At 38.2% G+C, this 16,039-nt stretch overlaps 1 protein-coding gene across 4 annotated transcripts in view; it reads right to left on the minus strand.

Moving 5' to 3' along the window:
* The window catches only part of ARMC3 (armadillo repeat containing 3), a 122,800-nt gene that overhangs the window by 78,557 nt on the left and 28,204 nt on the right, over window positions 1–16,039 (minus strand). For 3 of the 4 annotated variants that reach the window (XM_023223225.3, XM_023223224.3, XM_023223226.2), the window contains exons 4-6: window positions 5,640–5,765; window positions 2,423–2,491; window positions 1,987–2,162 (exon numbers count right to left, since the gene is read on the minus strand). In XM_023223225.3, the coding sequence (XP_023078993.1) occupies window positions 1,987–2,162; window positions 2,423–2,491; window positions 5,640–5,765 (371 nt within the window). The remainder of the gene's footprint in view (window positions 1–1,986; window positions 2,163–2,422; window positions 2,492–5,639; window positions 5,766–16,039) is intronic. The other variant, XM_023223229.2, reaches the window with a different exon arrangement.

Raw genomic sequence — 16,039 nt, forward strand, 5'->3', positions numbered from 1 at the left:
CATAATGAAATTCTTTTCACACTTGGATACACTGCTTCAAACAGTAATTAATACAATGATATGGCATTGATTCCTTATTATCTCATTCAAATAGATTGTTTATGAAATACCTATTAGCATGCAGTACTGTTGACAGGCATTCTGCATGCAAATTTAAGCAGGTTTATTCAGATACATGACCTTTATTTAAGACATTTACACAATCAAGAGGTCACTGTAATCCAGACAGTTGTTGTGCTTGTATGTCTGTGATTCTGTGTGAGTGAAGAAGTGGGTGGTTGGGGGCGCTTAAGAAAACAAGCCAAGAAGCCATGAAAAGCTCCCAAACTCTTTGAAGACATGACACCTTTATATTTTACTATTTTACTATATATATTTATAAGGCAGAAAAGGTTCCAATTGTAGCTTAGCTTTCCCCTGTCCATCCTTCAATTGATCACTAATATTCAGCTTCCTTTAGACACAACTGTAGGTTGCTTTTTGTCATGGATTGAATTGTATCCCCCCAAAATAAATGTTGAAGTCTTAACCCCAGTACCTCATAATGTGATCTTATTGAAAACAGGGTCATTGCAGATGTAATTAGTTAAGATGAGGTTGTCCTGGAGTGAGGTGGGCCTTTAGTGGTGTCCTTGTACAATTAGTGTCCTTAGGGGAGAGAGATGACAGAGGGAGAGCTTGCTGGAATGCAACCACAAGCCAAGGGATGCCACCGATGGATGGCCACTACATGAATATGGGAAGAGGAGAGGAAGGATCTTATGTGGTCTCAGTGGGGATGTGGTCCTACTGACACCTTGATTTTGAACTTCTGGCCTCCAGAACTGTGACTGTCTGTAGCTTTAAGCCACCTAGTTTGTAGTACTTTGTTACAGCAGCCTGAGGAAACTAATACACATTTTAAAGCCAGTACTGCTGTTAAGAACTGTGGAGGTAATTATTTTGCTTTCTTTTTGATGAAAACAGTAGGGAAATATTGCTGTAAGGAGTCTTTGGATTTAAAACACAAATATGCTTACAGGAATATTTAATCAAATGAGGTAAAGCCAAAGTAACAGGAGAAGGGAAAAGAGGGACTGAGCTTTCTCTTTAGGATGTCTTTTTTAGGGAGGGAGGAGGAGTGGCAACTGCATGCTGGGCCAGGAATTTTGCTTTTGCTGCCTTTTGACATGAGCCTATTTGTCTCTCTCTGCCTGGATAGATTGCCTCTCCATTAATCCTCTTCTTCACTCTCGTTTTGGTATCTCCTCGTTTCTTACTCTATTGATGGCCATTTAAAATTTGTGTCTTTCCAATTTCAGGTGATCTAAAGTTCATCAAATGTGCATGATAATTGTTAAGGAATCTAAGCAGCAGAGAAAGCTGTTCAAAGCAGCAGGAAGCTGACCTGCTGTGGGCGTGAGGGTGTGTGTGTGTGTCTGTGTGTGTGTGTGTGTGTGTGTGTTCCCAGGGTGGGGGTTCAAAGGACAGAACTGTAGGGGAGGGGAAGGTTGGCAGTTTCTTTCCATGACAAAGGAAAACAGCAGAGTGAGGTGGTGTCTTGCTATTGTGGACAATGAATTCTGTTCTGCATACTCAGATCATTAGATTTTTAGCCTAAACCAAAATCTCAGTACACTGAATAGGTTATATATTACATCCGATGTTCTTAGACCACCAGGGTTCAATCAATAGTAACTGCCCAGGTTCCGCATATTAGATTTCTTGTTTCAAAAGAAGTACATTTTATTTGCATGCCATTCTATTCTTTAAAAATAGAAATACATTTCCAAAATACTTTTTCATAGAAAACAATGACTTATGTGAAAATTGAAAGATATCTACATTAAGCTTCCATTATTTTTTTCTCTGAATGATAAATACCAGTAAAAAGAAGATCTGATGATGCAAAACTGGTGAGTTTTTAAAAGCTTTTTTCTATTTTTAATGGGAAAATAAATTCTAAAATCAGCTTTCGTCAGAACACTGTTTAGAAATTAATCTTACCTGCACCAAGTTGTAAATGCATTCCATAGAATTCTTCTTTACATCTGGGTCTGGGCTACTCAGTAGTCTGATGAGTGGCTCTAATCCCCCATGTTCAAATATTTGCACTTTACTGGTGTATTCTGCAGACATGTTTGCTAGACAAAGACTAGCAAACTCATGGATAACTACTTCTTCTGTGTATCAAAAATAAATAACACAAGTATGCCAACTGCTTATTATTCAGTCACTACTTTAAAATATGCTTTGGAAACCAAAGCTCCACAAATTGTATCTTGCTTATAGCTCACCTTTTTTATAAGCTCAAAATTGAGTTGTGGTTTGAGAGATTTTAATAACATTTCACAATAGTTCATGAATGATTTTCAATATATAGTTTAATCAACTGTAAAAAACCAGTTCCATTTTTTAAATCAGATATAGAATGCAAAGTTACCTTCTGGAGCGAGCTGGGCAATGACAGAATTCATGACATCTAACTCCCTTAACAATTTTTTAACATCATCTACAAAGGAAGAAACAGAATATTGATGTTTATTGATAATAATAATAATAATAATAGGCCGGGTGTGGTGGTTCATGACTGCAATCCCAGCATTTTGGAAGGCTGAGGCAGGTGAATCACTTGAGGTCAGGAGTTCAAGACCAGCCTGGCCAACATGGTGAAACCCCTACCTTATTAAAAATACAAAAATTAGCGAGGTATGGTGGTTTGTACCTGTAATCCCAGCTACTTGGGAGGCTGAGGCAGGAGAATCACTTGAATCTGGGAGGCGGAGGTTGCAGTGAGCTGAGATCACGCCACTGAAATCTAGCCTGGGCAACGGGGTGAGACCCTGTCTCAAAATTATAATGATAATGGCAGTATCTACTGAACACTCCCTTATGAGACAGGTAATATTATTATCTCATTTTACAGATGAGGAAATTGAGGCTCAAAACCACACAGCAAGTGGTGGGGCAGGTTTCTTGCCTAGGTGGGGCCAACCCAGCACATTCTCTAGCCTGCTATATTCCTCGATCCTGAGCTGTACTTCCTTCTAAGACACTAGAAACAATAACCATAAAAGTGCAAAATGTGCCTAGAACACATATCAGAAGAGTTGAGTTACTGTGTCCTACACTTATTTATTATGTAATAGTAATCTGTGTGTGTGTGTGTTTTGCTGCGAGGGTATATTTAAATTCTGATTTTAATAAATCTTGTACAGAATGCAAATAAGAATTATCCAGCCTATTTCAATTAATACATCTTGATTGCTTACATTCAATTTGATTATTAGAAATGCCAAAAATGCTTAAAAATAAGTATATTGACTGTTGTAAAGTACATTTTATACTGTTTTTGTCAGCCTAATTAAAGCTAGACAGGTATGCCTGTGTGCAGGGCTCTAACCTCAGTGCCACTACTAACCACCTGCATGACTTTGGGCAAATAAACGAATGCTTTGAGGTATCTATCCTACTTTTAAAACAAAGAGTTGCATAAGAGGTATTACAAAGGTTTGTGTGTATGTTTGTTTTGAGACAGGGTTTCACTCTGTCACCCAGGCTGGGGTGCAGTGGTGTGATCATGGCTCACTGCAGCCTCAATCTCCTGGACTCAAGCAATCCTCCCACCTCAGCCTCCCAAAGTGCTGGGATTACAGGCGTGAGCCACCATGCCTGGCCACAAAATATTTTTGTTTCTCAAATTCCATGGTATGTAAATAGAATAAAACATAAGACATTTTAAAAACTTCCCTTTTTTGGTTATAATTTTCCTTTTTTGTTTTTGGTTAAACATTCAATATGAGACTAACATAGAATTGTTACACAGATAATTCCTGTGATGAATTGAGGAAGGCCCATAATTCAGTTGAGTACTGCCTTATTTAACTTCTCTATGCCTCTGTTACCTCAGATGTAAAGGAAATAATAATAGTACCTACCTTACAGGGCTGTTAGATAGGATTAAATGATTTAATATATCAGTAGCACTTAGCACAGTGCCTGGCCCCTTGTCAGTGCATGTAAGTGTTAACTAGTATTATTATCATAGTCTAAGTTGGTGGGACATGCACTCCGCATGACTGTCCTCATCCTGTTGCTATCTCCGGAAACACTCCCAGGCCCCTGCCTTAGAGCACAACTACCATCAGAGCTTCCAAAGTCATTGCCTTCCACTGACTCCTCGCAGACGGCCCCACCTGCTTCCAGCACCGCAGCTGCCGGCAAAAGCAGTCTCTGTAGCTGAGGCTGTAATGGCACAGACGCCACACAAAACCGCCCTTCCACGTCTCTCCCCAACTTCCACTCATAACTGTCCCTGAACACACTCATACCACAAATCCCTGCTGGACATGGAATAAGGAGGCCTCACTGTCATCACACGGGGTCCAGGGAAGATGGCGAGTGGTGGGTAGGCAGGAAAACTAGGAAAGAATTCGTGCTTGTGTTTTGCTGAGATTATCATAAGACGGGAAAGTATAATGATTTTAGCCATGTACCATGATAGGCATGTGTTTGTTCATAGCTACCTAAGTTTAATGTTAGAATTCAGTCTCCACTAAGAGTGTCATTTAAAATTTATTATGAGTTACAGGGTTTTTGGTGGCTGACTGAAAAACTACCATTAGAAAATGACAAGGAAAACATATCCTGTTCATAAGTCAGAGACTGCCTTTATTGGCATGGCGGTCAAACTGATATTCTAATGGACCTAATAGTGTCTTTTAACTAATATTATTATACTGTCATATTATATGATACTAATATGTTATTTACTATATAATGTATAATTACATATTAATATATTATACTAATGATACATAATATAATTGATATTGTATTCTTGATATTAATCACATATTAATGTTACTCATGTACACATGATTAATATTACATAGTATATATTATATATTAATAGAATAATAATATGACATATATGATTCCAAGCAAGTAATAGGTCTAAGAAGTAAATGCACTTTTTAAAATTTATTCTTTTGAGACAGTCTCACTCTGTCGCCCAGGCTGGAGTACAGTGGCGCGATCTCAGCTCACTGCAACCTCCACCTCCTGAGTTCAAGTAATTCTCCTGCCTGAGCCTCCCGAGTAGCTGGGATTACAGGCACCCACCACTATGCCCAGCTAATTTTTGTATTTTTAGTAGAGACAGGGTTTCACCATGTTGGTCAGGCTGGTCTCGAACTCCTGACCTCAAGTGATCTGCCTACCTTGGTAAATGCACATTTAAATCTATCTTTTGTAAAATATAGTTTGCAGTTTCAAAAAAAATCAGTTTATTAAAACTCTTTAGGCTTTGTTCACTAAGAAATATATATATGAAATGTAACATACATGTAGGCAGGCAAATTACATTACACTAAAGAAAAAAACTTTAAGAGAAAATGATTGCTATCTCAGCTTGTAGGACTACATCACCAACTCTGAGAGGAGTTTTTGCATGGATGTGCTTGCACATATTTTCCCTATTTTAAAATTATCCCTTAAAATATGAAATCACACATTTGCTGCATTATACTGATAAAACGTTTTTGTGAGCATTAAAGTCAGTTTAAATAAAATTGAAACAAATTCCTTAATGTTAAATTTAAAAGAATGATAATGCATTACATGGGATTATGTGATTATTTTTTAAAGTTGATACTTACTATTAGAAGCCAGGATTCCAAATATCATAGTAGCATTTCTTCTTACAATTTTATCTTCGTGGTTGAGTAGCTTAGTTAAAGGTTCCACAGCTCCAAGTTCAAGGAGGGTTGTTTTATTTTCCTCACCTGACATCACACGTAAACAAAACCATACATGGATATTATTGATCTCATCAGCATTCTGCCTTGTGCCATTCCAATTTCTTTTTTTTTGTTGTTTGTTTGTTTGAGATGGAGTCTCCCTCTGTCGCCCAGGCTGGAGTGCAGTGGCCGGATCTCAGCTCACTGCAAGCTCCGCCTCCCGGGTTTAGGCCATTCTCCTGCCTCAGCCTCCCGAGTAGCTGGGACTACAGGCGACTGCCACCTCTCCCGGCTAGATATTTTTCTGTATTTTTTAGTAGAGACGGGGTTTCACCGTGTTAGCCAGGATGGTCTTGATCTCCTGACCTCGTGATCCACCCGTCTCGGCCTCCCAAAGTGCTGGGATTACAAGCTTGAGCCACCGCGCCCGGCCCATTCCAATTTCTTATTTGCCATTTGCCTTTCACATTATTCTTGGCTTACACTCATATTTCCCTCAGAATAAACTTAAAGGACAGGCATCCCGGACATTTCCTCCTCTTCCTTCCCCTGTTTACAAAGCTGGCTTCATCTTGTCTTCAGTTTTAAGCTCACACTGCACCTCCTTGGAGCAGTCCCTCGTAATCACCCTATCTACTGTCACCACATCCAAATCTTTCTTATCCCTCTTTATCCTGTTGTATTTTTGTCATATCACTTAACAACCTCGGGAGTTTGCTTACCTACTCCACGATAACTCCCGGTAAGGACAGATGCCCTATTCTCTCATAACCTTGGTGCCTAGCACAGTGCCAATCATGTAACAGAAACTCAACAAATACTTCCTTGCATAATTAATTCGTTCTAGCCCTTTTTTGTAGATTTGATAGAATTGTTTATAGATGTCATCACATTTATTTTATGTGCCAAAGCGACTGAGCTAAGGGATGCACAAATAGCTACTAAAATGTTTCTGGGTGTGTCTGTAAGGGTGTTCCTGGAAGAGATTAGCATTTGAATCTCTAAACTGAGTAAAGATGTGCGCTCACCAGCGTGAGTGGGCAATATCCAATCTGTTGAGGGCTTGAGTAACAGAGGGTGTAAAAAGGAAAAATCCTCTCTTTTTGAGCTGGGACTTCCATCTTCTCTTGCCCTGGAACATTGGAACTCCTGTTCTCAGGCCTCGGGACTCCAGGACTTTACAGCAGCTTTGGTTCTCTGGGCTTAGGACACAGACTGAATTACACCCCTGGCTCTCCTTATTATCCAGCTTGCACATGGTATTGTCGTGGGACTACTCAGCCTCCACAATCATGTGAACCAATTCCCATTACAAATCTTTTCATATATTTCTACATATGTCCTATTGATTCTCTTTCTCTAGAGAATCCTGACTAATACAATGCAAAAGATAACTGTAATAATAGAGAAAACTGAAATTGTGGAGGGGTGTTTATGGGAACTCTACTTCTCATTTCTCTTTTCTTTTTTTCTTGAGACAGGGTCTTGTTCTGTCACACAGGCTGGAGTGCAATGGTGTGATCATGGCTCTCTGCAGTCTCAACCTCCTGGGCTCAAGTGATTCTCTCACCTCAGTCTCCTGAGTAGCTGGGGCTACAGGCAAACACCACCATGCCTAGCTAATTTTTTTTTTCAACTTTTTTTTTGTAGAGATGGGGTCTCACTATGTTTCTCAGGCTGGTCTCAAACTCCTGGGCTCAAGTGATCCTCCTGCCTCAGCCTCCCGAAGTGCTGGGATTACAGGCTCCATAAGCCACTGTGTCTGGCCTAATTTTTCTATAAACCTAAAACTGCTTACAGAAAAAGTCTAGAATTTTTTAAAAAAATATATTCTACAAATTGTGAGAAAAATTCTGCAAATATGTCTGATACAGAAATAAAGAATGTGTATCCAGAATATATAATTTCTAAAACTGAATAAGAAAACAACCAAATTTTAAAATATATATGAACAAATGATTTGAACAGATACATCACCAAAGAGGATATACAATGATGATAAAGTACATTTTCTCTGCATCATTAGTCATTAGGGAAATGCAAATTAAAACCACAATGAGATACCACTTCACACCCACAAAGATTACTATAATCAAAAAGATGAACAGCAACAAGTGCCAGCTAGTGTAGAGAGAAATTACAACCCTCATATATTGCTGGTGAGAATATAAAACAGTACAAATCACTTTGGAAAATGGTTTGGCAGTTTTTTAAAATGTTGATGTACACCTACCATATGACCCAGGCAAACTGTGGTAAATCCATATAATGAAATAGCAATAAAAATAAATGTTACAATATGAATTAATCTCAAAATAATTAGGGTGCATGAACAGAGCCAGATTATGTCATCTTCTATAAATCAAATATAGAGATAGTTCTACCTCTTTCTCTAATCTGTGAGAAAGTTTTTAACTACAAATTTTCTGGATGCCTTCTATTTCTTTTTCTTGCCTGATTGCATTGGCTAGAACCTCCCATACAATGTTGAATAAAGACATCCTTCTCTTGCTCCTGATCTTAGGGGAAAAGCATGCAGTTTTTTACCATTAAGTGTGATGTAAGGCATAGGTTTTTTTTGTAGATATCTTTTATTAGGTAGAGAAAGTTTATATCTATTCCTACTTTGCAGACATATTTTATCAGGAGTGGATGTTGGATTTTGCCAAAAAGGTTGTTTTGCATGTATTAAGATGATCATATGGTTTTTCTTTTTTCTTAAAAAAATTTGTTTTTCTTATTGCTGCTGTAATAACAAAACTAGTGTTTTAACAACACAAATTTATTATCTTATGGTCTGAAAGTCAGAAGTCTGATATATATCTCAGTAGGTGAAATTCAAAATGTTGGCAGGGCTCTCTATGCTCCTTGGGAGCTAAGCTCTATGGCAGAATCCATTTCCTTTTCTTTTCCAGGTAGCATGCCTTGGTTAGTGGGTCCCTTTCATCTTCAAAGCCAGAAATCACACCCTTCTGACCTCTGTGTCCACCATCATATCTTCTCCAATTCTGTCTCTCTTGCCTTCTTCTTTCACCAGTAAGGGCCTTTGTGATTGTGTTGGCCCAACCTAGATAATCCAAGGTAATCTCCTCATCTCAAAGTAATTTGATTAGCAACCTTAATTCTATCAACATTCTTATTTCTCCCTTGTCATGTAACACACTATTTTCATAGCTTCCAGGGATTCTGATGTAGATATTTTGGGGTTATTTTTCTACCTGCCACACATGGTAAAATACCTTGATTGATTTTCAGTTATTAAACCAACCTTGCAATCTGGGAATAAGAGTCATTTAGTCATAATGTGTTAGCTTTCTTTATACATTGCTGAATTTAATTTGCTAACATTTTGTTTAGAATTTTTACATCTATGTTAATAAAGCATATTGACTTGCAGATTTCTTTCTTTTCTTGCCTTTTTCTATTTGGGCCTTTATACAGTAGTGGTGGCTTCACAGAATGAATTGGGAAGTATGCCATCCTTTTCAATTTTCTGAAAGTATTTGTGTGTAATTGGTATTATTTCTTCCTTAAACGTTTGGTAGAATTCACCAGTAAAATCATCTGGACCTGGAGTTTTGTTTGTGAGAGAGTTTTTAACTACAAATTTCACTTTTTGTAATATAGAGCTATTCAAACTGTCTTTTTTTTAGTGAGCTTGGAAATTTATATCTTGAAATAAACTTGTCCACTTAATCTAAGTTGTGGAATATATTGGTATTAATTTATTGATAATATTCCTTTTATCCTGTTCATATCTGTAGGATCTCTAGTGATGTCCCTTCTCCCACTCCTGATATGGATAATTTGTCTTCTCTCTTATTTTGTCTCAATCCATCTAGAGGTTTATCATTCTTATTGATCTCAAAAAGCAGCTTTTCATTTTTATGGCTCATCAATTTCTTTTGTTATCTATTTCATTGATTTATACTGAGATATCTATTACATCCTTATTACTAACTTTTGGTTTAATTTGTTTTTTGTTTTTTGTTTTTTGTTTTTGTTTTGAGATGGAGTCTCACTCTATCGCCAGGCTGGAGTGCAGTGGCATGATCTCAGCTCACTGCAACCTCTGCCTCCCAGGTTCAAGAGATTCCCCTGCCTCAGCCTCCCAAGTAGCTGGGACTACAGATGCACGCCACCACACTTGGCTAATTTTCTGTATTTCAGTAGAGATGGGGTTTCACCATGTTGGCCAGTATGGTCTCAATCTCCTGACCCCATGATCTGCTCACCTCAGCCTCTCAAAGTTCCAGGATTACAGGCATGAGCCACCGCACCCAGCCTTGTTCTTCTTCTTCTAGTTTCTTAAGATAGAAGTTGAGGTTATTGGTTTGAGACTTTCCTTGTTTTCCAATATAGGCATTTAGTGCAATCAACTTCTCTCTAAATACTTTTAGTAGCATCCTTTACTGTGTTTTAATTTTCAATTCTGATTTTTGTTTTGATTTCTTCTTTGATTCATGAGTCATTTAAAAGTATGTTATTTATTTTCTAACTACTTAACAATTATCCAGAGTTTTCTACATTATTGATTTCTAAGTCCACTGTGGTATGAAAATATATTTTGTTATTGGAATCACTTAAAATTTATTGAGGCTTATTTTATGGCCCAGAATATGATCTATTTGGATAAATGTTCTGTATGCACTTGAAAAAAAATATGTACTCTGCTGCTCTTAAAATGTTCTATAAATATTAATTAGGTTAAATTCATTGATATTGTCAAATCCCTTATATACTTATATATTTTCTGTCTACTTGTTCTTTCATTTATTGAGAAGAGTATTTAAATCTCCAGCTCTAATTGTAGATATCTATTTCTCCTTGCATTATTAGCTCCATGTATTTTGAAGATGTCATATTTGGTACATAACTGTTTAAGATTTTTTGACCCAGGAAGCGTAAAGTGTTGGGGAATTCCCTTTCCTAGTAAAGAGAAGCTGTGACAGATGGTACCTTGAAAATTGGGACACTCCCACCCTAATACTGTGCTTTTCCAACAGTGTTAGCAAACAGCACACCAGGAGATTATATCCCATGCCTGGCTCAGAGGGTCCCACACCCACGGAGCCTCACTCACTGCTAGCACAGCAGTCTGAGATCGAACTGCAAGGCGACAGCATGGCTGGGGGAGGGGCCGTTGCTAAGGCTTGAGTCGGTAAACAGAGCAGACCTGAAGCTCGAACTGGGTGGAGCCCACCACAGCTCAAGGAGGCCTGCCTGCCTCTGTAGACTCCACCTCTGGAGGCAGGGCATAGCTGAACAAAAGGCAGTAGAAACTTCTGCAGACTTAAATGTCCCTGTCTGACAGCTTTGAAGAGAGTAGTGGTTCTCCCAGCACAGAGTTTGAGACCTGAGAATGGACAGACTGCCTCCTCAATTGGGTCCCTTACCGCCAAGTAGCCTAACTGGGAGACACCTGCCAGTAGGGGCTGACTGACACCTCATACAGCCAGGTGCCCCTCTGAGATGAAACTTCCAGAAGAAGGATCAGACAGCAACATTTGCTGTTCTGCAGTATTTGCTGTTCTGCAACCTCCATTGGTGATACCTAGGCAAACAAGGTCTGGAGTGGACCTCCAGCAAACTCCAACAGACCTGCAGCTGTTGAGGGTCCTGACTGTCAGAAGGAAAAATAACAAACAGAAAGGACATCCACACCAAAACCCCATCTGAATGTCACCATCTTCTAAGACCAAAGGTAGATAAAACCACAAAGATGGGGAGAAACCAGAGCAGAAAAGCTGAAAATTCTAAAAATCAGAATGCCTCTTCTCCTCCAAAGGAATGCAGCTCCTCACCAGCAACAGAACAAAGCTGGACGGGGAATGACTTTGACGAGTTGAGAGAAGAAGGCTTCAGGTGATCAGTAATAACAAACTTCTCCGAGCTAAAGAAGGATGTTCGAACCCATCACAAAGAAGCTAAAAACCTTAAAAAAAGAGCAGATAAATGACTACCTAGAATAAACAGTGTAGAGAAGTCCTTAAATCACCTGACAGAGCTGACAACCACGGCACGAGAACTACGCGATGCACGCACAAGCTTCAGTAGCCGATTTCATCAACTGGAAAAAAGTTATCAGTCATTGAAGGTCAAATGAATGAAATGAAGCAAGAAAAGAAGTTTAGAGAAAAAAGAGTAAAACAAACAAACAAAAAAAAACAAAGCCTCCAAGAAATATGGGACAATGTGAATAGACCAAATCTACATCTGATTGACACACCTGAAAGGGACGGGGAGAATGGAACCAACTTGGAAAACACTCTTCAGGATATTATCCAGGAGAACTTCCCTAACCTAGTGAGGCAGGCCAACATTCAAATTCAGGAAATGCAGAGAATGCAACAAAGATACTCCTCGAGAAGAGCAATTCCAAGACACATAATTGTCAGATTCACCAAGGTTGAAATGAAGGAAAAAATATTAAGGGCAGCCAGAGAGAAAGGTGGGGATACCCACAAAGGGAAACCCATCAGACTAACAGCAAATCTCTCGACAGAAACTCTACAAGCCAGAAGAGAGTGAGGGCTAATATTCAACATTCTTAAAGAATTTTCAACCCAGAATTTCCTATCCAGTCAAACTAAGCTTCATAAGTGAAGGAGAAATAAAATCCTCTACAGACAAGCAAAAGCTGAGAGATTTTATCACCACCAGGCCTGCCTTACAACAGCTCCTGAAGGAAGCACTAAACATGGAAAGGAACAACTGGTACCAGCCATTGCAAAAACATGCCAAATTATAAAGACCATCAATGCTAGGAAGAGACTGCATCAACTACTGAGCTAAATAACCAGCTAACATCATAATGACAGGATCAAGTTCACACAAAACAATATTAACCTTAAATGTAAATGGACTAAATGCTCCAATTAAAAGACACAGACGGGCAAATTGGATAAAGAGTCAAGACCCATCAGTGTGCTGTATTTAGGAGACCCATCTCATGTGCAGAGACACACATAGGCTCAAAATAAAGGGATGGAGGAAGATCTACCAAGCAAATGGGGAACAAAAAAAAGGAGTGGGGTTGCAATCCTAGTCGCTGATAAAACAGACTTTAAACCAACAAAGATCAAAAGAGACAAGGACATTACATAATGGTAAAGGGATCAATTCAACAAGAAGAGCTAACTATCCTAAATATATATGCACCCAATACAGGAGGACCCAGATTCATAAAGCAAGTCCTTGGAGACTTACAAAGAGACTTAGACTCCCACACAATAATAATAGGAGACTTTAACACCCCACTGTCAACATTAGACAGATCAATGAGAAAGAAAGTTAACAAGGATATCCAGGAATTGAACTCAGCTCTGGACCAAGCAGACCTAAGAGACATCTACAGAACTCTCCACCCCAAATCAACAGAATATACATTCTTCTCAGCACCACATCACACTTATTCCAAAACTGACCACATAATTGGAAGTAAAGCACTCCTCAGCAAATGTAAAAGAACAGAAATTATAAGAAACTGTCTCTCAGACCACAGTGCAATCAAACTAGAACTCAGGACTAAGAAACTCACTCAAAACCGCTCAACTGCATGGAAACTGAACAACCTGCCCCTGAATTACTACTGGGTACATAATGAAATGAAGGCAGAAATAAAGATGTTCTTTGAAACCAATGAGAACAAAGACACAACATACCAGAATCTCTGGGACACATTTAAAGCACTGTGTAGAGGGAAATTTATAGCACTAAATGCCCACAGGAGAAAGCAGGAAAGATCTAAAATCGACACCCTAACATCACAATTAAAATAACTAGAGAAGCAAGAGCAAACACATTCAAAAGCAAGCAGAAGTCAAGAAATAACTTAAGATCAGAGCAGAACTGAAGGAGATAGAGACACAAAAAACCCTTCAAAAAATCAATGAATCCAGGAGCTGCTTTTTTGAAAAGATCAACAAATGGATGGACTGCTAGCAAGAATAATAAAGAATAAAAGAGAGAAGAATCAAATAGATGCAATAAAAATGATAAAGGGGATATTACCACCCATCCCACAGAAATACACACTATCATCAGAGAATACTATAAACATCTCTATGTAAATAAACTAGAAAATCTAGAAGAAATGGATAAAATCCTGGACACATACACCCTCCCAAGACTAAACCAGGGAGAAGTTGAATCCCTGAACAGACCAATAATAGGTTCTGAAATTGATGCAATAATTAATAGCCTACCAAACAAAAAAAGTCCAGGACCAGACGGATTCACAGCTGAATTCCACCAGAGGTACAAATAGGAACTGGTACCATTCCTTGTGAAACCATTCCAATCAATAGAAAAAGAGGGAATCCTCCCTAACTCATTTTATGAGGCCCGCATCATCGTGATACCAAAGCCTGGCAGAGACACACCAAAGAAAGAGAATTTTAGACCAATATCCCCCATGAACATCGATGCAAAAATTCTCAATAAAATGCTGGCAAACCAAATCCAGCAGCACATCAAAATGCTTATCCACCACAATCAAGTTTGCTTCATCCCTGGGATGCAAGTCTGGTTCAACATAAACAAATCAATAAATGTAATCCAGCATGTAAACAGAACCAAAGACAAAAACCACATGATTATCTCAATAGATGCAGAAAAGGCCTTTGACAAAATTCAGCAGCCCTTCATGCTAAAAACTCTCAATAAACTAGGTACTGATGGGACATATCTCAAAATAATAAGAGATATTTATGACAAACCCACAGCCAATATCATACTGAATGGGCAAAAACTGGAAGTATTCCCTTTGAAAACTGGCACAAGACAGGAATGCCCTCTTTCACCACTCCTATTCGATATAGTATTGGAAGTTCTGTTCAGGGTAATCAGGCAAGAGAAAGAAATAAAGGGTATTCATTTAAGAAAAGGGGAAGTCAAATTGTCCCTGTTTGCAGATGACATGATTGTATATTTAGAAAACCCCATCGTCTCAGCCCAAAATCTCCTTAAGCTGATAAGCAACTTTAGCAGTCTCAGGATACAAAATCAATGTACAAAAATCACAAGCATTCCTATACACCAGTAACAGACAGAGAGCCAAATCATGAGTGAACTCCCATTCACAATTGCTTCAAAGAGAATAAAATACCTAGGAATCCAACTTACAAGGCATGTGAAGGAGAACCCCTTCAAGGAGAACTACAAACCACTGCTCAACGAAATAAAAGAGGACACAAACAAATGGAAGAACATTCCATGCTCATGGATAAGAAGAATCAATATCGTGAAAATGGCCATACCACCCAAGGTAATTTATAGATTCAATTCCATCCCTATCAAGCTACCAATGACTTTATTCACGGAATTGGAAAAAACTACTTTAAAGTTCATATGGAACCATAAAAGAGCCTGCATTGCCAAGACAATCCTAAGCCAAAAGAACAAAGCTGGAGGCATCACGCTACCTGACTTCAAACTATACTACAAGGCTACAGTAACCAAACAGCATGGTACTGGTACCAAAACAGAGATATAGACCAATGGAACAGAATAGAGCCCCCACGAATAATCCCACACATTTACAACCATCAGATCTTTGACAAACCTGACAAAAACAAGCATGGGGAAAGGATTCCCTATTTAATAAATGGTGCTGAGAAAACTGGCTAGCCATATGTAGAAAGCTGAAACTGGATCCCTTCCTTACATCTCATACAAAAATTAATTCAAGAGGGGTTAATGACTTAAATGTTAGACCTAAAACCATAAAGTGCAATTCTTGAAGGTGACATGTGGTGTAGTCTTGCTTTTTATCCAGTATACCAATTTCTCCCTGTTAAGGTATTTAGGACATTTATATTTAATTTGATTTTTGATATGGTTAGGTTTAAATCCACCATCTCGTTATTTGTTTTTTATATGCCCCATTATTCCATGTTTTCTTTTTTCTTCATATTCTGCCTTATTTTCTATGTATTCTAGGAATGTTACTTATTCCATTTTATTTCATTTTCTTATTTAATATTATTCTTTATTTTGTTATTTTAGTGGTTTCATTAGGGTTGCAGTATACATCTTTAACGTATCACAGTCTGCTTTCAAGTGCTATTAATGCACTTCACATATGAGATCCTAACAATAGTATACTTCCATTTTTTTCCCTTTCTGCCTTGGGGCTGGTGTTGCCATATATTTTGTTTATACATATGTTTCAAATTGCACAATATATGATTATTTTGTTTTAAAATAATAAATTTGCTTTTGAAGTGATTCAAATAACAAAGAAAACATATATGTTGCCATTTCTAGCACTCTGTATTCTTTTTTGAGGATCCATATTTCCATCTAGTGTTATTTTC

Source organism: Piliocolobus tephrosceles, chromosome 9, assembly GCF_002776525.5.
Source record: "Piliocolobus tephrosceles isolate RC106 chromosome 9, ASM277652v3, whole genome shotgun sequence".
Classification (NCBI taxonomy): domain Eukaryota; kingdom Metazoa; phylum Chordata; class Mammalia; order Primates; family Cercopithecidae; genus Piliocolobus; species Piliocolobus tephrosceles.